The 24,256-nt window shown below is 48.8% G+C and overlaps 1 protein-coding gene across 1 annotated transcript in view; it reads right to left on the minus strand.

The window, feature by feature from the left end:
• Hdc (histidine decarboxylase) overlaps nt 1-8,619 on the minus strand; it is a 37,985-nt gene extending 29,366 nt beyond the window's left edge. Inside the window, exons 1-3 of the mRNA XM_077706930.1 lie at nt 8,453-8,619; nt 5,041-5,154; nt 3,569-3,826 (exon numbers count right to left, since the gene is read on the minus strand). Of these exons, the coding sequence (XP_077563056.1) occupies nt 3,569-3,826; nt 5,041-5,154; nt 8,453-8,617 (537 nt within the window). The 5' untranslated portion in view covers nt 8,618-8,619. The remainder of the gene's footprint in view (nt 1-3,568; nt 3,827-5,040; nt 5,155-8,452) is intronic.
• Nucleotides 8,620-24,256: the final 15,637 nt, after the last annotated feature.

The following is a 24,256-nucleotide window of genomic DNA, read 5'->3' on the forward strand; positions in this document are numbered from 1 at the left end:
TGCACTAGAAAACCAACACAGTCAGTGATGATCGTATGTAAATATTCGGGGCCCCGCGCCGTGTATGCGGCTGTGTTATGTTATGCTGTGTTTTGTGGTGTTATAGAAGTATACAGCTCTGCAGGCAGCGGGCGTGTGATTTGGTGCATGTTTTGCGTCCTTTAATAGCGCTTAATTTGTTTATTTGGCGCTATTGCCCCACCTACTCGCTAGTATACATGTACCCTCCCGTTCGTAAATCGTGCGGCGTAAAACGTTATGCAAGAATCATTTAGTTTGCGAAAATACGAAACAAAATTTCCACTCGTTTCAAAGGCGGTGCCAGGCCAGCAGTGTCAGCTGAGTCGGCTGCGCAATTCTTGCGTTCGCTTGCATGCTCCCGCTGAAGCAACCTTTTGCAGTTACCTCAGGATATAGGATGAGCAGCGCTCCGTGTTTATGCTACTCGTGAACTTTCCTTTGTCGACCGCACGCAAGAAGAAAAAACTGTAACTGTCGTGAAACAGTTAAACCACCCGACCTGGCGATCCTGTCTCACGCTGCGACCACCGCGACAACTCGCTCAAAAGAAAGCCGATAAATCGGCTTCTTTTAGCGGTTATTATTTTGTTTAGCCACTGCAACTACTTTAAGGGCTATTTCATACAGTATACAGTCATCTAAACACGCCACAAAGCGCCACAACCAACTTTCACTCTGACTTGTAATTGAAAACACACGGAGGGCGGCGAGGGTCGTCTGCTTTTGTGCTACCCAGAGGCGTCGGCCGCTAGGGGCGCTGCATGTCGCCAAAACTCCAGCGCAGGAGGCCTAGGGCTGGTAGATCTAAAAATTTCGATTTCAACAGTTCTAGGGCGCTATCAGCAAAACCGTTTAACGTTAAGGTGTTTTAGGTGATGCCCTTTCATTTGGGATAGAGAAAAAAATACTCGACAAAAATCAGTTGTCTGTCCTTTAAATGCCTACCTTTTATTTTATTCGAAAATGTTTTGTTTTATCATTGTTGGTAATAAAAAGTGCGCACCTGTTTCCCGTGTTCGAGTGATATAAAGGAGGTAGTTTTACCTACTCGTAATTAGGGTATGCACTAAATTATCTTTACCAGTAGGTTAAGAATTGTTTCTTCATTGGTTTCAAAATTGTTAGTAGAAATGGGAACCCTCTTTAACCGTCGGTGGCCATGGCCCGCGCTCACAAGCATCGGAGCGTCGTCTCTTACACGCAGCTGCTGTTCGAATGCGCACGTGCACTCCTCTGAAAGCAATAAAATCTCATGCGGCATTCCTAGCAAACACCTTAGCGGAATTTTACTTGAAGGAGGATAGAATATAGCACTAATGAAAGAAACAAACAAACAAAACAGGCGCACCAGGCTTGCAAGGGCGAGGGTGACCGCTGACGTGCTGCGCGTGACCGCAAGGAAGAATTTTCTTTCGTTATCTATTATCACCGCTTTCCGGAATGTGTAATCACACAGAGATAACTGAAACCGATTGTCAGGGAGAAATGTTTTCAGCAAATTACCGCGCTCCCCGCTTCTTATTCCCGATTCTCTAGTTATCAGCTACTCGCAGGTACTGGCGAGAACGCTATAGTCGAACATATGTATTCCCGCCTGCAATGATATTTGAAGCGAAGCTTTATAGGGCTTACTGGCGCCGCTGTTTCGCCAAAACGCACTGCAGGAAAGCTAACTTACACAATGGGTTTCCACAAAGGCACATCAAGCGCCCCGAGAAAAAAAGAAAAAAAAAACTCCCACCTCCCCTCGCGGGAACCCCTGTGTAGATGCGACGCATAGGCGGAGCGGCGAAGGGACCGCGTTTTATAGCGCGCATAACGTTGAGGGGACTGCGTAAGCCGGTCCAAGTCGATGACGACGTTGGCGTACTTGTAAAGCGGCGTGGACTCTAGGTGTTTGAGCCAAGCGTGGATGTTGCTTCGCCGGAGAACGGCACACCGGTTATATGCGCAGTGCGCCCGAAGGAGAGGAAACCGCGGAAGAGAGAGTACTGCACATGCGCCGGCCCCAGCGCGTCTGCCGCAGCTATGACGCAACACAATCCAACACAATCCACTTTAATCCAATCCAATCCAAGCCAAGCCAAGCCAAGCCAAGCCAAGCCAAGCCAATCGAATCCAATCCAATGCCCCTCGCGAGAGTGTTCGCTATCGGAGAGGAGAGGGGGCGAGCGGCGGAGAGCGCAGCTGGCGCGGCGAGGAGAATGGGGGAGGGTGGACAACGCCGCCGACGACGACGACGCCGGAGGGACAAGGCGAGTGAATCAGATGCTCTGCATCTAAAAAACGCTTCCCGTGGTCGGAATCGAACCTAGGCCCCACGCGCTAAGAAGCCGACGTCTATCCGATTGCGCCATTTCGATTTCCCTTTGTACTGGTAACATTATTGAAAAAAATATAAATACAGATCCACGGCAAGTGATTGCAGAGGTTTCACAGAACAAAAGAACATTGTTTTACGCATACAGAAATATACTCGCATGTTTTGCCGGGGGAGTGCAGACCAGTCGAGGGGTAATACTAGCAAAGCCGCAGATAGTTGGCGCAATTTATGCAAGAAAGATTGCCAAATGGGTGACGGTGTCATTGGAAATATTCGAGGAATAGGCTAGGGGTAAAGGGATGGAGGGGGAGGGAGGCTTTGGAAGAAAGTCGGTGGGCAGATGTGACCTAAAATGCTCGAGCGTTCGAGGTAAGTCCCATCTGCTGTGCTGCTTTAACTTTAACTCTATGAGAGCTCGCGGACCCCGTGCGCGTGCGTTACGAAGCTGAGTCTGAATCAGGCCCGTCAAGGGCTCCCACATGCTTCTGCGTAAAATGCCTCCACGCCGGCCGAGAGCGTTCAGCACAGTCAACACCATCGACTCTCGCCCTCGATAGCGATGTGCAGAGCTAGGACATGGATGCAGTCACGGAATAGGGGGCATTCCGAAGCCGCATCCAAGAACCACAAATTCATCCAGGTGAGCTGCCAGTGCACATCAAAGGAGCACTGCAGCTCTTCCCAGAAATATAACGCCGTGTTGCATTCCAAAATGGCATGTTCGGGCATCTCCCGCCTTCCACACCGCAGGAAGAAACCCCGCTCCTCCTGTCTTGCCTTAGTAGGAAGAACCCCTATGTGCAAATGGGGGGAAAAATCCTTCGAACCAGTCGGAATATCCGCACACGCCGTAGAACGTCACTTTTCACGCGACATTGCGGCATTCCGACACGGTCGAATCAGTTTGAATTTTGCACTTTGACTTTGAATCAGGTTTCATAAATAAATATTCGTGTTTTAACCATGTTTTTCTTAAGTTTAAGAAAGTGACTGATTTTTTACTTTATGTTCATTTTTCCGTCCCAGAGACCTTCTGTGGAGGCATTATAACTCCGTAGTTCAAAGGTTTCGGTCAGAAACAGGTGTGGTCAGCACTGCGCCAGCGCAGCATCACGGAGTAAAAAAAAAACCCTACCTGCGGACTTGAAGTTCTGTTTCTCGCGCTGGCCGCCATGTGGCGAGCGCCAACTTGGATTCGCTAATTCCTACAGCGTATGCACTGACCTGGTCCGAGCAGTAAGCGACCAGTCGGGCGTTGATGTCGCAGTCGTCGGTGTTGGGGAACTCGTGTCGCATGCTGCGCAGCATCTCGGAGCGCGCGGCCAGCAGCGAAACAAGCGTGGCTTCACTCGTGGTCGTCTGGATGACGCCGCCGCCGCGGCTGTGCTGGCTCGAGTGCAGGAAGTGGTCGGGCAGCCCCAGCGCCCGCGCCAGCCAGTCCATCACTATTGTCTCCAGCTCGGTGCTGGCCGGGCACGCGGCCTGGACGCACATCCCGAGATGTAGAAAATGTAACTCCCTCATGGTAATAACTATCGAAAGTGGTCAATTTCCTATGTGTAATTTTATTTCTTATAACATCAGCGCTGTTTAAGCTTTTAGTTCCGCCCTGGAGCGTTACCAAAAAACTAAGCTCAACCGAGCGCAGGGCAGCGTGCGTCTCGTGAGGAGCGCCCGGCGTCGGTCAGGCTTGCGTGTGGGTTTTCGCCACGTAAAGCGTTCGCAAAGAATACAAAGAAAAAATACCGAGTGCCCATGAGCGTGCGTCTCGTGAGGAGCGCCTGCGTCCGCCAGCTCGACCTGCGAGAACACTTTGCCCAGCATTCGTGGCGTGATGTATCGCGTGCTGTTGTCCTCGCTTTTGTTCTTGGAGAAGATGGCTCAGTGGAAAAGCGTCCCTTTCGAAGCATTCTATTACAGTGTCGACCAAACCGCCCCATGCCCACAGGTGTTTTCCTGGGCTTTGCCAGCCACCCTTTCACAGAGTACTTTGGAACAGAATACAGTGCTGCAAATGCCAGCGAGATGCAAACACCATAGTTGTGCCAACTGCGGCGCATCACATGCAGCAAATTTTTGCGGGATGCCCCCGCAAAAAACTTGCCCCACACACACACACACACGCGCACACACACACACACACACACACACACACACACACACACACACACACACACACACACACACACACGCGCGCGCACACACACACACACACATGCACACACACACACACACACACGCGCACACACACACACATGCACACACACAATAACTGAAACAGTCAAGGAACTTTGGTTACGAAGCTATGCATAAACATGCACCATGTATCTTTTTTTTTAATTTTGTGTCTGCAATGTATGTTTGCTTCATGTTAGTTGTGTATAAACTCTCCATTGGGTGTTTTTTTTTGCATTCAGTTGCTCATCAGAGTTTTGTTTATGTATACGCTCTGACGATCATTGTACGCTACTCTTGTGTTTTTCTTTTATGCCTACTCCTTTATGGGCCTGACCAAGGCTCACGGTATCAATAAATAAATAAATAAATAAATAAATAAATAAATAAATAAATAAATAAATAAATAAATAAATAATAACGCAGACACACACACGTGTGTGTGTGTGTGTGTGTGTGCGTGTGTGCGTGTGTGCGGATCAATGGACGGAGGGTCCGAAAAGGATAACAAAATGTCTCACCCAGGTGAAGCCGAGGCAGCCGATGCCGTCGGAGAGCATGTCTCCCAGGAGCGATGCGGGCGAGCTGAGGGCCGGGAAGTAGCCGTGCATGCGCGGGCTCTGCCAGTGGGTCACCTGCAGGGAAAGCGCAACTTCGTGCAAACAAACTCGAAGGTATGCATGAAGCAATTCTTAAAGACTATACATGTGATTCCCGTTTAAAGGGGCACTGACATAAAATTTTGAAGGCGAGATAACTTCGGAGATAGATTGGTGGGAACACATATACATCATCTGCAAAATATCAGCGGCGAATACAGCCTAGAGCATATTTAAAATCAATTTTAAAGTGTGCGAAACGCAACCGAGTAGCTAGCAGAGGACCACGCGCAATCGACATCCCGAGGATATTGTGTAAATAAACAATGTCCAAACACGTCACGAATTTGTGTTTGCCGTTTCCGCACTGCCGGCGTTTTTCGCCGGCTCGCCCGGCTCGCCGCTCCAATCGGAGGGTCGGAGGGCGGAGCTTCTGCTCTCGAGAACGAACGACCCGATCGTTGGCGGCGGAAGCGCCGTGATTTCGTCAGCTAATCGGGCAGCTGGCCGACCAAAGTTCTACAGCGATTCCTGGCACTCTGTTTCTATTACTGTTTATTACCATTGGATGCGAAAACGCGCCGGAGGCACGAAAAGCCCACTGAGCTAGCCGCACGGTCGCTGTGCAGGCGGCGGCCACGGCCGCGAAGTGGCCCAGGCCGGCGCAGGTAGCTCGAGTGATAGCTTGTTACCGCTGCACGAAATTGTCCCCAAGTCCCGACCATGGTGGCTTACATGAGAAAGGAGTTAATGATGCGATGGCGGGTTGCATTAAAAATTGTCATCTGGACCGCTTACGAGAGCGGCACTCGAATATCCGCCGCAGTGCTAAGCCGAACACATCTGTGGGCGGACCTGTAGGCAGACCGGCCGGCTGCTCCCAGCGCGCGTCTTGCCACCCACCGTCTCGAGCGTCGCGCGTCGTTCTTTAGCCGCGGTAGCATTTGCACTCGCAGCGCCTGCGTCACATCCACGGTCGCTTTTTAATTAAGCGCCTCACGAGATCAGTACGTGGGGGCATTCGCAGAAACTGCCGTCGATGCGGATTCGACAGTGCTACGACGGCTCTGCTCTCTGATATCCCTCCGACGGTCACGTGGTCAGCTTTGTTCACACCAAAATCCACAAAATCCATCGCTTCGCGGCACTCGCTGAAATCGAAACTGCTACTGGCCGCATTGAAAATGCCTCTAATTAAACAACCGTCGCACGCTGAGGCAAATGAGGTTTCTACAGGTTATAAGTAGGTCACTAGCTACTTATCGCAACAAAAAAAACAAGATGCAAAATTTTTGCGTCAGTGCCCCTTTAAGGCCGGAAAGTCACAGTCGTGCAGCTATGATGATGATGATGATTAAAGGCCTTCCCTTTGTATGTGGACGCCGGTTGTCAGCAACTGACTTGCCTGTGTTATTCCACTTGTATGCCCTACCGTTAACTAGCAATGGGTTCACCCCCGCTATCTCCCCCTCCCCCCCTGGTTTTAAACTCCCATCGCTCCCCCCCCCCTTCCTTCCCTTGCACACTTGTCCCCCCCCCCCCCCCCCTCCCCGCTGTTCTAAATTCGCATCCGCATCATTACTCCACCTGCGTACCCATCCATTCCCTACCCCCATTCCAGCCGCCTCTTCGTCACCTCTATGGCTGCGAAGTTAAGGCTTTTCCTCTCCCTGAATCCCAAAGTCCCCGCCAACGTCGTTTCCCCTTCGCCCCACGGTGGTCGTATCTCTGTGCATTCCCTGACAATATGCTGTACGGTTCCCCGATCTCTGCCGCAGCATACACATGTTTCATCCAGTTGCCTGAATGCTGCCTTAGAGCCCCTGTACGCCTGGTTTCTCACACACCCCGCCCGTGCTTCAAGAGCAATGCACTGCCTGTCGTATTGCCATAGAAAGGTTCCGTCTTGATTTCTAGTTTCTCTGTGCTATAAGTGTCCAGGGTTGTTTTCGTTTCCATTCTCTGTGCCAAATTCATCGTCTCTGCTGCCTTTTCCTGCTTTTTAACTGGTGTGTATACCCCAGTTTTCCTTGCCGACTTTCCATACCGCTTGGTCAGCTGTCTGGTCCTCCGTCTCCACCGCGTGCCCATGCTCCTCATATACAGGTACTTAAACACTCTCGCGGCTCATTTTTCGTCCTCCGTGTCACGAATTCGCTCCTCAAACTTTATCTTGCTTTGCGCTTCCCTCGCCTCGAAGGACGACCAGCCCATATCTCCCTGTACCGCTTCGTTCGTAGTTTTGCTGTGGGCCCCTAAGGCCAGTCTGCCTACCGCCGTCTGATTTACCGCCAGGCCCACTTGGTTCTCTGGTTCCATGCCCGGAACCAAATTTCCGAAAATCAATCCTGGTACCATGACCCCTTTCCAAACTCCCCTTGCCACCTCGTATTTGTTGTATCCACCTAGTGCCGCTCTATGCTTCGTTATAGCCGCGTTTCTTCTTCCTTTCGTCTTAGGGTGATCCTTATGCGCATGCGTGTGGTCTCCGCCGTCGTTAAGCCATACTCCTAAATATTTATACTCCTATACTCCTAAATATTTATATCCGTGGTATTTCTACTTGTTGCACGAATACCGATATGTGCTCCATGTCATGTCCTTAGCCACCATCTCGCGGGTGTTTAAATGCTGTCATGAGCTATATATATCACTGTCGGAATACTTATCAAAGGTCGGTAAACCACGGTGCATATCGGCATCATGCGCATGAGAAAAAGTAGCATAACCTGCTTTCTTATGACTCCCGTCAAGTTTAAGTGAGGAGTGGGTTGAAGCCACACTGCCCTAGGCCATGCGGGAAAGAGACGTCACGAGACGCCCTTATTTCCAAGCCAAAATTCTTCCAGCATTTATTAGCATAGCCATATTGATATGAGAAAGGGGCTAAGTTCTGTTAGTATTTTTACCGACATATTCCTTTGAGTTAGGCAGCTGTTACTGTTTGTCATTTTCTATTTATTCTATTCGGTTATCAGATAACTGTTTAGTTTGAACAAAGTTGATTCACGGGTAAAAGTCTAATTGATTTTGTCGCCACTCACTCACTCACTCACTCACTCACTCACTCACTCACTCACTCACTCACTCACTCACTCACTCACTCACTCACTCACTCACTCACTCACTCACTCACTCACTCACTCACTCACTCACTCACTCACTCACTCACTCACTCACTCACTCACTCACTAAGAGTTCTTTTTGTCGTTCCTGTACTCTTCCTTAATTTCTCATAGACCGACTCATTTGCACAGGCATGCAGTTCCTGGCCCGACCTCTGAGAGAATCCTGCAGGGTGCGAAAGACGGGTGCGACGTCAACGCCTCCTTACTCCGGGCATGATGACTCTCTCGATGTCCTTGAAGATGTCCTCGTAGGGCTCCCCCTTCTCGGGCGCGTGGTCCGGCAGCAAGTCGCGCATGTAGCCCGGCTTCACGTTGGGGAAGACGCGTCTCTCGCGGATGTTGATCAGGTAGTCCGCGATGTAGTCCACCATCTCCTTGCCTGCGAACGCGCACACGCTTACACATCGTCTTTCCAACGTCTTGTTTTCGCTTCTAAAGAGCGATCGAATCTGTTCCGCTCGTTACGGTGTTCAGAACACAGCGTGTACAATGTACTGTGTACAGCACACTATGTACAACACATATCCACGCACGCACATGCACGCACGTAGAACAGACGAAAAATTGATTTCTAAGCGAAAGCGAAAAATCGTCAAAATTACAAAACGAAAGACAAATCAGAGAGCTTGTAACACTAATTCGAGCGTGAATGTTTGGATAAAAATTATCAGTGGCTTAGCTCGGCTATGCCAGGATGTACGAAGCATGAGCTAAGGTTTATCTGGTTATTCTTAGGTTTCCTGGTTGTCTAGGATTCAGTCACACCGTCTAGTCACACTAGTCACACCGTAGAACACTAGTCACACCGTAGAAGAACCGTGAATTGGATGTCGAAGCTGCTGTAGGTGATCATTGAATCCACATGGCCTGGCCGCGGATAGTTCGCACGGCCGAGGGAGAAGCCGCGCTTCAAAAGGCTCAGCGTGGAAAGCATCTGCTAGAGACGATAAGTCACGTTTGCACAGTGGCGTACGAAAACGCTGACCACAACGACGAGCTCACTGAAATGTCATTGAAATGTCATGCCGCCGACAACAATCACGACAGCACAACGATACTAAAACTCAACTTTGTGTCCGTAAATGATCACCTATAACAGCTTCGCCATTCAAGTCTTGCGCGTGACTGCAAAGTTTGCTCTTCTCTTGTTTTGGAAAACACCTTCAAAAACGGCAACGCATATTTTCAGAAATCCGTATGGGCTGAAACAATACGAGTTCGAATGGGAAGGGCGTTTTGAGAGCGGGTTAAAACAGAAAGGACGTTTTAAGAACGGGTTGAAACAGGAAGCGCCCAAACGGGATGGTCGTTTCGGGAATGGCGCACATGGGACGGGTCAAACGAAACGGGTGTTTCGGGAATGGGTTCAAATGGTATGGGTTCAAATGGGAGGGGTTGTTTCGGACTACACCCTGGAACATAGCCACTGATCGAGACATGGCAAGGCTCGCACGGTTTCAGCGTTTCAACCAAAGGTCCTTTCAGAAGCGCTTCCTGGACAATGAATTCAGACACGGGTTTTGTACGTGTCCAAGTTTTCAAAATCTCGTAACAGCCGCAACAGGGTGACATCATCGTTAATAATCACTTCATTACTACAATGTGGAAGCATCATCGCCTAATAATCCGATTGTACCGCGATGTCTTAGCTGGCATCGCTGCATCGTAATCTTATCATCGTCGCGGGGTCGTAGAATCACCACAGCGTCACAGTATCGCAATGCATGCTGTTAACAAGACGTAACAGGCAGGTTGCAGTGGCACCAAGGACCACAGATGCTCCCACCGCAAGTTAGAGGCAATATGTCTCAGACTTCCTAAAAATATGCACCATCATGAAGGAAGGAGAAAAACCTACGACACTCCCCAAACATTATTCCAAGTACTCCACAGCGCTTTACACCGTTGTACGAACAAAACCCCGTACACCATCGACACCGGTGAGCCGTGGCCGGAGTGGTCCCCTCAAGAGATCAATGTGTCTACAGTCTCCTCCCCAAAATTGATTTGATCCAGGAAGTAAAAGAAGCAGCCATTGTCTTTGCCATAGGCCACACCACCGCCCTGATATTATAAGGTCGTCACAACCTCCCAAGCGGCACGCAGAAGCTATACATGTGCGCTGCGCCTCCTGAGCAAAACTCCATCCTCTCGCATGGTCACAGTTGTGTGGAGCCATACCCATTCTGCACTGCGGACGACGACACTTCCCCTGCCCTGACGTGCACTTTTATCCACTGGGCCACGAAGGAGGAGCACTATCCCGCCAAGACTGAAACCTACCAGGAAATCACGCAATACAGTCGAACACGGATATATCGAACTCCAAGGGGATCGCGAAATAGTTCGATATATGAAAAATTCGATATAAAAAATATGGGCTCTGAGACCTCACCTATGGCGGACGATCACTTGCCGATCGTCGCATTCAAGAATGACAACTAATTCCGCACTCAGGACGCAACAGGACACTTTATTTCCGTGAAAAAAAATCGCCGGCTTCTTCGTCCTGGAAATGAAATTAAAGACGCTGGTCTCGATCTTCTCGAGGCTGCACAACTAGAAAATTCCAGCAGTACGCTGCGCCTTCGCGCACCACGCACAACACGCACGCAAAAGAAGAACAGCGCGCACGTACCACAAGAACTTTGAAGGTAACAATTCCAAGCGCTCGCGATGGTCATCTCCGAGAGAAACAGTGATCTCCGAAAGGTGCGGGACAACTCGCCAAACAGCAGCAACAGCAGCAAGATGCAAAAGAAGGAGGAGGCCGCCAGCGCCTTCGTTCTCTCTTCCCTTTCCCGAGACGACATCGGGGGAAGACAGACCCAGAGAGAGAGAAAACAAAACTCTTTTTCGGCAAGCCGGGGAACGTACGCAGCCGAAAAAAAAAAAAAAAAAGGACGTGCGCATTCGGGGCATCCCTACCTCGCACTGTCATATTTTCCCAGCGTTCGGGCTTGTGTGCCTAGAGAGATTTAGCATACCGGGCTCCGTCCGCTAACGCTACGGCGGCCAGTAGCGGGGCCCGACTGGGCAAGCGCAAATTCGTTCCGGTAGGGGGGATTAGTTTTGCGAGCCAGCCTTCGCCATGCCCGCGCATTCCTCTAAATCCTCCTCAACCTCAATCGGGGGTGCAGCGACCGCCGAAGAGCACCTTCCAGCTCGCGCGGCGTTCGATATAAACAATGTCGGGAAAAATGCGGTTCGATATAGAAGTACGAATTCCTATACTTTTACACAGAATTTTCAAGGGGATAATTTATGAGTTCGATATAGACAATAATTCGATATACCCGTGTTCGATATATCCGTGTTCGACTGTATTTCAACCTAGCCAGAAAAAATCCTGGTCTACCCTAACCCATTCGTTGAAACGACAGAAAACCGCATTACAAAGACTACTAATTTACACGGTTCCTGATCGCGTACCATTAAATGTACTCTGACCTACACAATCCTATCCAAACTTAAAGTACAGCGGGGAATTAGACACACTGTATCCCATCGTATGGGATAGTAGTCAGAATACCGACCCAACCTCCAGACCCAACCCTCCCCTCGAGAGAGAGAGAGAGAGAGAGAGAGAGAGAGAGAGAGAGAGAGAGAGAGCGAGAGAGAGAGAGAGAGAAAACTTTATTTGAAGCTTCCCATGTCCGGGCTACCAAAAAAGGGGTTCTGGTGGACCGGAAATGCGTTCCCACAGGGCCCCGCGCGTGGGCAATGCGCCGGGCGAGGTGAGGCCAGAGGAGCAGGCGAAGATCCGGTGGAGGTGTGGCCCAGCTTTCCCATGAGTATAGAACGTGGGGGGGTGGGGTGATCGCCTGGCGCGAGGACAAGTCCAGTAAGTATGTTGGACGTCGGTATAGGCACCGCACACTTGACAACGGGGCGTACCATCTCGGATAATTATATAGAGAAGAATTAGGTCACAAGGGAGGGAGAGAGCCTGCGCCTGGCGGATGTAAGTGCCCTCGCGGTTTGTAAAATCAGAAGTTGGGGTAAAAAGGTTGCGCCGGGAACTGCGAAGGTCCTTGAGCTGTTGCCTCGGATCCTTGCTATGAGCGGCGCGTTCAATTCTTTAGGGCTGTAGTCCTGGGGCCACGGTTGAGGCCCGGGTCGCTCGGGTTTCGATTCGAGTGAGCGAGGGCGTGAGCCCTTTCATTCCCAACAGTCCCCTGCTGTCCGGGGACCCATTCTAGAAAGACATGCACGTGACTGTGGGCTGCCATGTGGCATGTCAGCTCGTGATGAATGTGCGCAGGTAAGGAGTTAGTTGCGAATTCTCGGAGAGCTCCTTGACTGTCCGTGCGGGTGGTAATTTGGTCAGTTTTTCTCATTAAAGGCTTTTCTCGCTCCTCATGGCGTCGCCGCAGCATCAGCGTAGCTAACCTGTGTTTTCACATTGTTCGTTTTGAGCATGCATCTGCCTATTCCATTTTATACTCTTGTATCCACAAAGCATAAGGAACACTTGTATGACGTTCGTTGTAGCAAAAGCGTACATATTACATGTCAGGACGAGGAAATTGTTTCGTAGAGCTACCCATTGTACTGACATGCAGTGTAATTTTTTACAATAGAATATCCGTCGATCTCGAAGCAATCACTTCATAAAAAATTAAGAGGGACACTAAAGACTTCCTGCGTGCGGCAATGCAAAATCATTACATTTTATTTGTAGCTATATGACTGGTAGGTCGGTCGCGATTATGTCACTTCCTGTTGCGACAACGCCTTCTTCACCAGACAATTTCTTCGTCTTATGTCTGGCATGTAACCGCTGGAAGTGGAAAACTGAGTTCTCCAAAAATGCACACAGAATGCAGAAAAAAATTACACCATCTTCCCGTGGGGAACCATGAGGAGGATGCGAAGCATCATAGGGGTTCTGTGTATGTTCCATTGTGTTGCCGTTATGTTGTTTCCTTTATCGGAGCACGAATGGGAATGTAGTGTGAACCCCCATGTAGAGTCAGAGAAATGTAGAGACAGCGAAGAGACCCACACCGGCGTTACCTGATCGAACACCTCCTAGTTCTCGTCTTTCTTTATTGCGGGCTCACGCTCCTACCCCGCTGCCCGCCCTCTCCGTCCTCTTCTCTGGTTGAGCTGCAAGGCGCATGGCGCTTCCCGCCACAGCTTTCCCACGGGAAATTCAACCTCCTCCTCTAAAGTTTTCAGTTCGTCGTTTCCGATGACGTTCAGCTTCGCGTGCCTTCGTTGTATCAGTAGCTTCTTGACGTAGTTTGAATGAGTCAAGGACATAAGGCGCGTTCGTAGCACTTGCTCCTGTCCCGGTTTTGTAGCGCAGTGGGAAGAGCGCCACGTACCTCCCGTTGCTGTCAGAAAGTCGTGGGATCGAAACCGGGCGCCGCTAACTATTTCTTTTTCTTATAGTGTAGGGGGAGAGGTGCGGACGCCGGACGACGGAGGGTCGACTAAGAGATGCTTTACATCTAAAAGGTTTTTTATAAAAGAGTTTTTACAATAACCCTAGTACAAAGTAAAAAGTAGCCTGACAGGCTGTCCCACACAGATAAAGCACAGCCGCATGTCAAAGTACGACGCACAGATAAAACAGGCGGAAGTGTGGACGACGTCCTAACCACGTGCGGCCAAACACTGCACCTTGTTTCAACCGGTGAGCCAAAATTGCTTGCTCTGCTTCTGCGAGGCCTACGAGTCGGGGGTACTAGATGAAGGTGTGTGTGTGTGTGTGTGTGTGTGTGTGTGTGTGTGTGTGTGTGTGTGTGTGTGTGTGTGTGTGTGTGTGTGTGTGTGTGTGTGTGTGTGTGTGGGTGTGTGTGTGTGCGTGTGCGTGTGCGTGTGCGTGCGTCTGTGTGTGTGAGTGTGTGTGTGAGACAGAGAATGTGTGCGAGTGCATGTGTGTGTGAGAGAGAGAGGGACAGTGTGTGTGTGTGTTTGCGTTTGTGCGTGCGCGTGATATATATAGTGTGTAAATGAGAGAGCGAGAGAGAGTGAGAGAGAGAAGCTGTATTCCCTCGGATGCTGAAAACCTTCAGTACCCCAGAAGCAACAGCGCGGTTTTTTTTGCGATAGATTGCCCTCCGGCATAAAGTTTTCAAAAGTACAGCACTGCACCCGTTTCGCGCAAGCATGCGAGAATAGAATGGTGCTGTGGCGCCATATCTAGCGCTTAAGATCAGGTGGTCTCCCAGGATGGAGCCCCGGGCGGCGGAGTTAACACGGACAAGACACGGGTATAAGTGTCCATAATCGCGTGAATTCATGCATCCAGGCTGCTAAAACGCGTGATGAGACGTAAATCACGAATCGCTGTCACTGAGTCAGTGGAAAGGTCAAGCTGCACCACACTAGTCCCTATGGATGCAAGCGCCTGGATACCATCCCGACGGCAGTAAGTCCTGCCGACAGGCTAAGTATAGGACGGGAGGTCTCGTAGGCACAGCACTGGTTTAAGACAGGGTAAGAGGGAGACGTCAAGACCGTGGTCACGATGTCCCAGTGACTACGAAAGCCCGGACAACTCATGGTTGCATCGCAAGCGCCCAGTCAGGGACGTGGACTGCGTCCGGGGATTGATGAGGGCTAGAGGTTCGGACATGTAGCCTTGCCAGAGGCTTGTTGTCCGTGACCATAAGGTACAGCCAGACCGGCCTAGCGGAGCTGAAAAGGCTGGCATCGTGTCAGGTGGTTTGCCATGCATATACGCGGCGAGAACTGCTGCCTCTGGAACTCGTCCACGTTTCAGCAGGCGTGTGGAACCCCGTTGATGAATGATTTCATCCAGCGTGTTTAGCTGATCCTCTGGTTGTAGCTGTGGAATAGGCGTTAGGTGAGGGAGGCCAGCAATGGTGCGCGTGGTGGCCGTGCTGATTGTGTCAAGCCGATCCCAGTCTGTTTGCGTCGTGTGCTGAAACTGCGCCTGGTACACGAACCTTAGATGTAGTATGGAGCGCACTAAGAAACGGACAGTTGTCCAGCAGGCCCCGCCAGATTTCTGAGAGATGTAGTGAACATGGTGGAGCATGTGTCCGGCTTTCTGTCGAGGAGATCGGATTCACTGAGCTGCTATCACTGATGCCAATGTCTCTGATCCAAGAACCCGAAGGTGGCCAACAATGAGAATAGCGTTTCTATTCAGCCGCACTGCGATCGGAGATGCTGCATGCGAGCGGCGATCCGAAGTGTTGGCGACAGGAAGTACAGCAGTCTTCTCTTGTGAGATGGTGAGGCCCGTATACCCACACCATTTTGTTTTTTTGGAAATCGGTTTGCGCCTGCCCGAGGCACTCGCCTTGTCGTGGCAGGTCTCGAAAGACTGTCAATACTGCAATGTCATCCGCGTACATAAGGAAATGCAGGTCTCGGATAGTGGCAAGGTGCCAAGCTAGCGGCAACAAGACGACGTTAAAAGTAGCGGAGACAGAACATACCATTGTGGCACACCGTGGAGCCGGAACTTCCACCGTTGATGCGTATGAAAAAAGGACGGTTTTGAAGGAAGTAACGAGAAGCGTGCTTGAAAAGTAGGAAGCAGCATTTTGTATAATCTCAAGCTAAGCGGGAAATTCGACTAACATCGCAGAAAAAACAATGCCAACAATGCAATGGGAAGTTTTAAGCAGGCGCTTACCTCGCTTTCGGTATTCTTCGTGGTCCATGATAACCTGAAAAATCGGGAAAAACATAGACGCCATAAGAATTGTTGCTTTGGTGAAAAAATATGGTTGGTAACTTAAATAAATACCGTTTTAGTGAGCTGACATTTTCGTTCCGATTTGTTTCGTTGATGAACTTGGACTCCCGTATTTACAAGATGGTAGGTCGACCCATTTCTTCAGATTTGAAGATCTAGCGTTGGGCGGTCAACGTACAATCGAAGCTAAAACTTCTACCGCCAGCGATGACAAGCCAAACGAGAAATCGGGGACGCAACGGCGTAGTTACAGCTGTGCGCTTGCTTTCGAGCTCTACCTATTGCGTACAGTAGTTATTCCGAACGCTCGTTCGGTAAAGCTTTTCTGCTATTACTGGGCTCACACTGAACGACGACGTGCTGTGGGACTGTAGCAGCTGTGATGGTAGCAGCTGCCCTGGTCGAGCTGTATGTCAAGTGGCCAATAAATTTTGGTTGTGGAAAGCGCTCGTGTGTTGTCTTTTTTATTTTTTCAACGTTCGATGTGGGGAGTAAACCTACATTAGAGTCGACCTACAGTCATGTAAATACGGTATTTGTCAGTGCCGTACATCCACAAGGCTGCGCTGTAGTTTACCGTTATTTTCTTTTTTTACCAGGCCTCTTAGCAGATCTTTAGGAGCATTGCCGGATGCATACGCAGTACAACATTCTGGTAGCAAAGTACAGCCATACGCGACACACCGTTTCAAATTGTGAAGCTTCAAGCATATGTCTAAAATATAAGCAGTGATGGTTCCATACTTCTTATAGCATGCGGATATAGATTTGGGGCGTGTGACTGACTAAATGAATAAAGTATGTTGTTGGGCTAGTTGGTTTTTCACTTAAAACGCCAAGCACTCACAACCAGTTTATTTATGTTAAGCCTGGTTGTGTCCTTTGCCGGACGAAGGCCTCTCCCAAAGATCTCCATCCACGCTTATCGAGTGCCTGAAGGCCGATAGTGTGATTGTAGGATCACTGGAAGGATTTTTAAGCAAGTGTACTCAACCAGAGTTGCCAAATACGGTTTTCCCAAATCTCAATCCAGGGTTGCCGGAACCAGTTTATAAAGAAAGACTGTGGCAACTTTGCATGGAAAAGACGACAAAGAATGCAATTGGGGGCACGCGCAGCGCGTGCACGGAGAACGAGCTATAGCATCAATTACTGATTCTTCGCTAGATCTATTATATCATTCGGTAACCGTTTCCCTAATTCCTACAGGGTGATTGTATAGGGCTATAACGTGGGAGTTTTAGCCCAAAAATGCCACCCCTTTTCTTGTCCAATCCCCCACATGGGTATGTGCCATCAGAAGAGGAACAGCAACAGCAGCAGAAGGGACTGTGGTAGTGCGTGCCTGGGCTTCAGAGGAATTGGACGTGTGGGGACGGGCTTTCATCTCAGTAAAGGTGTAGTTTTCTTGGGACACAGTGCCTTTCTTGGGAACCGCGGCCGGGCGCTAGGACCCCGGTACCACAATATACCCTTACACATACACACATACGTAGCCATCTTCATCACATTAAAGACTGGTTTAAATATTCAAATTCATTTCCATACAAAGATATGGACGAATACAAGGATCCATATCTTCGTCTGGAAATAAATTTGAATATATTGTTACGTGGCGGCAGGACACAGATGAGACGAACGATGGGATGGAGTGAAGCGATCTATTTACACTATGTACAGAGAGGCCATGACAGAGATCGCGCAAGGTGCGCGCTAGGAACTTCGTCGTCGTCGTCATCGTTCTTGCTTCAAAACACCGTGAGGCATTGTACACCTGGGCTCCGTAACAATAGCAAATAATCCATGACTTCGTGCAGCGCCAACAAAACGACAAGGACAAAGGGGGCGACGGGTACAAGCGCTAACTTCCAAGTGAGTTTATTGAAAAAAATGCGTGAATTTAAAAACACTTATCAAAAGAACCAAAGAACAGAAAAAAAACAGAAAAAACAGGTCATGACAAAATTTGCACACAAATATAATTCGCACAAACACTGTGACGTCGAGAAAAAGGCAGCACGAGGCATTAACTAAGGTGACACCCCCCCCCCCCCCCCTCATATAGCCAATCTCCTTATCGGATAAGGCCACGGATAGCGCGGACACGCAACGATCCCCCCGGCGTGCTATTTCGGCAGCCTCGATTATTTCTCTTGTCTTTTGGTTGGCGTGACGAGCGATGACGGCACAACTGTCGAAGAAATGGGTACAACCGCAATCGCGGCAATGAATGCCCAAGTGGCCCTTGACAACCTTATTAACATTGTAATCATGCTCGCGCAGTCAGTCGGTCAGGCACCGACCTGTTTGGCCGACATATACTTTACGGCCCTTCAGGGGAATGGCGTACACAACGTTTCTCATGCATGGAACGAACAGCTTTTTCTGGTTCTTGTCACACAGTGGCTGCCGGGGAGCTGATAGATAGATAGATAGATAGACGGGGAGCTGATAGATAGATAGTTGTCACACGGTGGCTGCCGGGGAGCCGGGGAGCCGGGGAGATAGATAGATAGATAGATAGATAGATAGATAGATAGATAGATAGATAGATAGATAGATAGATAGATAGAGAGAGAGAGAGAGAGAGAGAGAGAGAGAGAGAGAGAGAGAGAGAGAGAGAGAGAGAGAGAGAGAGAGAGAGAGAGAGAGAGAGAGATAGATAGATAGATAGATAGATAGATAGATAGATAGAGAGAAAGAGAGAGAGAGAGAGAGAGAGAGAGAGAGATAGATAGAGAGAGAGAGAGAGACAAAGATAGATAGATAGATAGATAGATAGATAGATAGATAGATAGATAGATAGATAGATAGATAGATAGATAGAAAGAGAGAGAGAGAGAGAGAGAGAGAGAGAGAGAGAGAGAGAGAGAGATTGATTGATTGATTGATTGATTGATTGATTGAACCTGTTGACTGAAAGATACGGTTGAGTTCAACTCAAACATACCAGCAGACCTGCATTGTTTCACGCCGTATAATAAAACGGCTGATCGGATCAGCCGTTCCATCGCAAAGCGTTAACCAATACAGCTCTGCTGGCATGTTTAGGGTTTCGATACGCGGGCAGGCTTCAGAGTACGCGCACACATTTCTTCTAGTCGACCGTCCTAGTGCATGCGCACTAATAATTCACAAACGTAGGTGTAGCCTCAAACAACACGAATCGACAGCGGCCTCCGGACGTTTTATTTTGTGTCCCCCCAACCAATTACACGTCCACACGGGCAAGTGGGAAAAACTGAAAAATCGTCAAACCAAATCCCCTCCGTGTAACGATAACGATGGTTGAAAAGAGAAGCTTCCTTGCATGCGGAAATGGCGACGTGCCAAAGTCAGTGCCGCTGCAATCAAATTCAAAGCTTCAACGATCAAAGTCCAAACTAAGGCAACACCAAACGAATCCTTTACGAGAAAACTGAGCGCCCCCTCACCCCGCCAATTGCCGTCGTTCAAAATGAAGCGTTCAAATTCGCTTTAACCGTTTTGGCCCTGGTGGCGGTGACGCCATCACATAAAATTGCCTCAAGCGTATGGAGAACCAAACCAAAACTGCTTGTTTCTTCGGGAATTGTTTTGAATGGGTTCATAACAAGCCGAAGGCTAAGGATTTTGTATCTGTGAAAGCTTCAGAACAAACAAACTTCAATTTCAATTTGAATGATGTCTATTGCCATAGATATCACTTTTTTTTTCATTTTAGTTGGGGCTGCACGCTACAAAGAAGAAGCAGCAGCTCCGGTGAAGCCTAAATTACGACGTTGAGGCTGAAAAAAATGGCGGTCCGAGTTTTATTCCCAATCTTGTAAATCTATAAATACATGCACTACGAAGCTCATCTTTAGTTTGTATGTTCATATAGTCATAACGCTTAGGAAAATATTCAAAATTGGTGTGTCTACTCAAAATAAATTTTTTTAATCGCCAGATGTTGTAATTAATTGCGTCATTTTTAAATATGTTCCTACTTGCACTACCAGCTCTATTTCTTGATTGGGGGGGCTTATGGGACCGTAAAATTTCAGAAAACATACGGAAAACATCGGTTTACATAAGTTTTAAAAATTCAAAGCTGGAAGGGTTAAAATCCAAACTGCCTAGATTGTGGCGGAATTGCGTGGTCGGATAGACGTTGCCTTCATAACGCGAGGTACCCAGGTTCGATACCGACAATGTGAAGCGGTTTTTTTTGTGTCATCATCATCATAATCATAATCATCAACATCACCACCACCACCATGTGCCGTCCAATTATGTGCAATCGGCTTGCCTGCAGTGTTTTTTGGTAACGCCACCGCCATCAGTGAGGCCTAAGAAAGAGGCACCTGGAACACTGGTGGTCTCACGGTGCTCTACGTCAGACATAATGTGGAAACTGCGTTTTCTTTCTTTTTTCTTTTTTGGCTCCGCCGTGTGAGACGCGGCGACCCGCTGCAAAGGGTACAGCCACTTTTGCCATCGCCATCGCCATCAAAGCTTCGCTTTAAAAACTCGCATGCCATATAACGGTAACTTCCCCATAGATTTGCGTACTCACCTGACAAAAGCTGCACGATCGTGAAAAATCAGAGGACAGCTTCTCACACAATCGCTCGCTGAACGGCGTACACAGATCAAAGCTGGAAGAAACCGGGAAGCTTGCGTTCCATACGCCGTGTTTCACGCGATATTCCTGCAGGCGCTCGTGCTGCCCGAGTCCAACTGAACGAGCTCACAAGAGTGCTCGGTGGTCTTGCGAGCAAACACCCCCGCCGATGGGCTGCCCCTCTCATCCTCGTGTACCCTCCAGGGTGACGGTCTGGTCTCTGGGGTTCCCCAGCTCGGCTAATGGCATGCCAGTAATTCAAGCAGCGTGGCTCTGTGCGCCCTGTCTCTGCCCAGTTCCCCCTCGTCAGACAGCGGGGACGTAACACCTGCACTCCGGATTACGCTGAACAGTGGGAATACAATGCCTTATCAGTGCAATGAATACTGTGACTTGCGTGGAGGTTTTTATTTCTCGTTCTTTCTCTTTTTACGTGCTTTATTTCGAAACGGAGCCCCCGACGTCGCTCACACTTTGTGCCCTAATGGGATGGTTGATAGCGCTGCTCGTTCTGATGTCCGTGGTTGGCCCGAAATAAGACGTGTGACCGGACCAATCACGTCTTGGCTAGACGAGAGCAGGAGCGGTAGAAAACAGGGTGCAAAAAAAAAGATGGAGTAGTGTGTGTGTAGGCGGAAAGGTTGCGGTAGAGGTGAGAGGGTGCAAAGGGGACCGAGGAGGCGTTAAATAAAGCTTGTCGGGAAGCGCTGGACAGCTCCACGTTTCGCTTCGATGGCGTCTTTTCGATAAAGCATGCAATAAGTTGTGCTAACGTTTTCCTATAAAATAGAGCAAATAAATGGCGGGTACCTTTACCTTTTGAGTATTCCTCTGTGTTGTAAAACAAGCCTGGCTCAGTTAAGCACCTCTGTAAGCGGGTATGTTTTACGCAATTAAATGGTGCGATGGGCCCTGTTGTTTGCCGAAAGTGGGCTAAATGCAGCAGGCCTCCGGCCTCCACCCGTTCAAGAGAAAATAAAGAAATTCTTTCGGTGTTTCTTCTCGGCCGGGCGCATGGAAAGCCAGCTCCATCGGTGTATGATGATGTTTGGGTTTCAGAAAGTCATTTTTGGTGTCGTTTCTAATGCATACTTTGTAGCCCTTTGAGCAGCTGCTTACGTTATATGCTGTTTCAAAATTATCTTTGAGCATCGTGGTAAATACGTCACTGTTTGCCTTTAAAGGGGCACTGACACAAAAATTTTGCATTTGTTTTTTGTTGTTGTTGTTGTTGTTGCGATAAGTATTTAATGACCTATGTATCACGTGTGGAAGCGTCATTTGCTTCAGCGAGCGACGGTTGTTTAATTAGAGACGTTTATAATGCGGCTAAGTCGCAGTTTCGGTTTCAGCGGGTGCCACGAAAGGTTGGATTTCGTATTAAAAAAGCTCTCCACCTGACTGTCGGACGGATTATCACAGAGCAGGGCTGCCGTAGCACTGTTGATTCCGCGTCGGCGGCAGTCATTGCTAATGCCCCTACGTACTGATCTCGTCAGCCGCTTATAATTGAAAAGTGACCGTGGGCCTGATGCAAGCGCTGGGAGTGCAAATTGCTGGCGCTGTAGAGGACGACGCGCGACGCTCGAGGAAGTGGGTGGCGAGATGCGCGCTGAGAACAGCTAGCCGGTCTGCCTACAAGTCTGGCCACATTAGGCTTAAAACAGTGTGGCAAATATTCGATTGTCGCTCCTGTAAGCGGTGCAGATGACGATTTTTAGTGCAATTTGTCATCACATCATTACCTCTTTTCTGGTATGTGCAGCTTTGTTTTAGCCTTGAGTCCCATATAGGGCAGCGGTAACAAGCTATCGCTCGCGCTACTTGCGCCTGCCTGCGCCATTTCGCGGCCGTGCCGGTCGTGTACGCGGCTGCCTCGGTGCGCTTGTCGTGTGCCCGGCGCGTTTTCGTGTCCAGTGTAATAAAAAGCAAGAAAATTCTGCATAAATTCAGAGAATTATCTCCTAATGCGTAGCATTCTTATGCCGCTTGTCTTGAGTGTGAGTTTTTTACAGCACAAGTTTTTGGTTTTTGTAAATCCTGTCCGGCCAATTATATCCATTTACGCTGTTATAAGGATTAGAAGAGGAAGAGAGAGAGAGAGAGAAGAAACATTTATTAGAGCAGACGGTGGTGGTTGAGCCGTCACTCGGTGGGGTGGGTTCACCTCAGTCCAGGTACCCTTGGGCCTTGGCTGCAGCCCTGGCACGGGTAACATTTGTAAATTCTGCATTATTGTGGAAATTTCATGCTTTATACGTTTCGCAATTTCCGGTAATTATTACTTTTTTATTTTCTAGGTTTTCGAAAGTTCGTCCGACCAATTATCTCCATTTACGTTATTATAACGATTAAATTTGGAACTTTCCCGAAATCTTAATTATTGTGGAAGTGCCGGGCGTTACACAGTTCACGAGTTTCCTTAATTAGTTTATTTTTCTCATCTTTTTAGTTTTTCACAATTTCGTTCGACCAATTTTCCCCATTTACCCTATTATAACGATTATAGGTGAAACTTTCGCGTAATCTGCAATATTGCGGAAATACAGGGCGTTACACGTTTGTCATTTTCCATAACTTTTTTATTTTTTCATTTTTTAATCTTTTCAAAATTTTGTGCGATAATTTACGGTACTATATGCGATTACTGGTGGAACCTCCGTGAAATGGAAATTTTTGTGGAAATGCAGGGCGTTACATGGCTGTGGCTGGGGGGTACCTCGGCAAAGAATCTTACGCATTAAAAAAAGGTGATTGATCCCTCTTTCATAGAAATCGGCAAAACGCTTCCGTTGCGGCCAGAGTGATCGTGGGCTGGAATCCTAGCGCCGCTGCGTCATCAATGGAACTTCTTCTGGCGATGTCCTTTCCGTGACAGATATGATGTAGGTGAGGTATTGGTCTTGCATGCTGTACCCCGGCATAAAACACTTCCGGGTTAAAATGGAGTGCCTGGAATCGGTGTAGAAATTAGGTCGCTGCCAGCTGCCGATGAGCCAACGAAATCCCGGCGCCTACGCCGCCAACGAACGGATCGTCTCTAGCTCGAGAGCAAAAGCGCCGACTCCCGATCGGAGAGGCGTGACGGCGAGGAACGCTGGCAGTGCGGAAGCAGCCAACAACACAAACTGGTGACGTGTTTGGATGTTGTTTATTTACTGCACATCCACGTAAATGTCGATGTGGCGAGGACCTCCGCTGGCTACTCGGTTGCGTTACGCACTTTTTAAAATTGATTTTAAATATGTTCTAGGCTGTATTTGCCGCTGCTATTTTGCAGATGATGTTTGTGTGTTCACATTAATCTATCTCCCAAGTTATCTCGCCTACAAAATATTGTGTCAGCTCTCCTTTGAGCTCTTTTTTATTGTCTTCATCATCGGATACATTTCGTCAGTTCCTGGAAGAATCAGTTAACTACTTGATGATGGGACAATGTAAAGTAATACTGTGATTATATAATAACGCATGGGACAATATAATAATGTATCGTTATTCATTACCTTCTTGTTTAATGTCCTGCTTCTCTTGCCGATATGGCACATGCCAGCTCTGATCAGGAACGCAGTAGACTGTTTAGTCGTGGCCAATCCGCCCTCACTCCGGGTACGGGCTTTCTCGTGGAGGTCATCGCCATTGTTATCTACCGGCGCGAGAGCTCAGCGCTCGTGCATCGCGCGAGTCTCGAGAAGGCGCTGGCACCGGGCCGGATCGTTACCCAGTGAGTCATTCCGAAGAGCC

Source organism: Haemaphysalis longicornis, unplaced genomic scaffold, assembly GCF_048455015.1.
Source record: "Haemaphysalis longicornis isolate Haplotype H1 unplaced genomic scaffold, Haemaphysalis longicornis Haplotype H1 scaffold_4, whole genome shotgun sequence".
NCBI lineage: Eukaryota > Metazoa > Arthropoda > Arachnida > Ixodida > Ixodidae > Haemaphysalis > Haemaphysalis longicornis.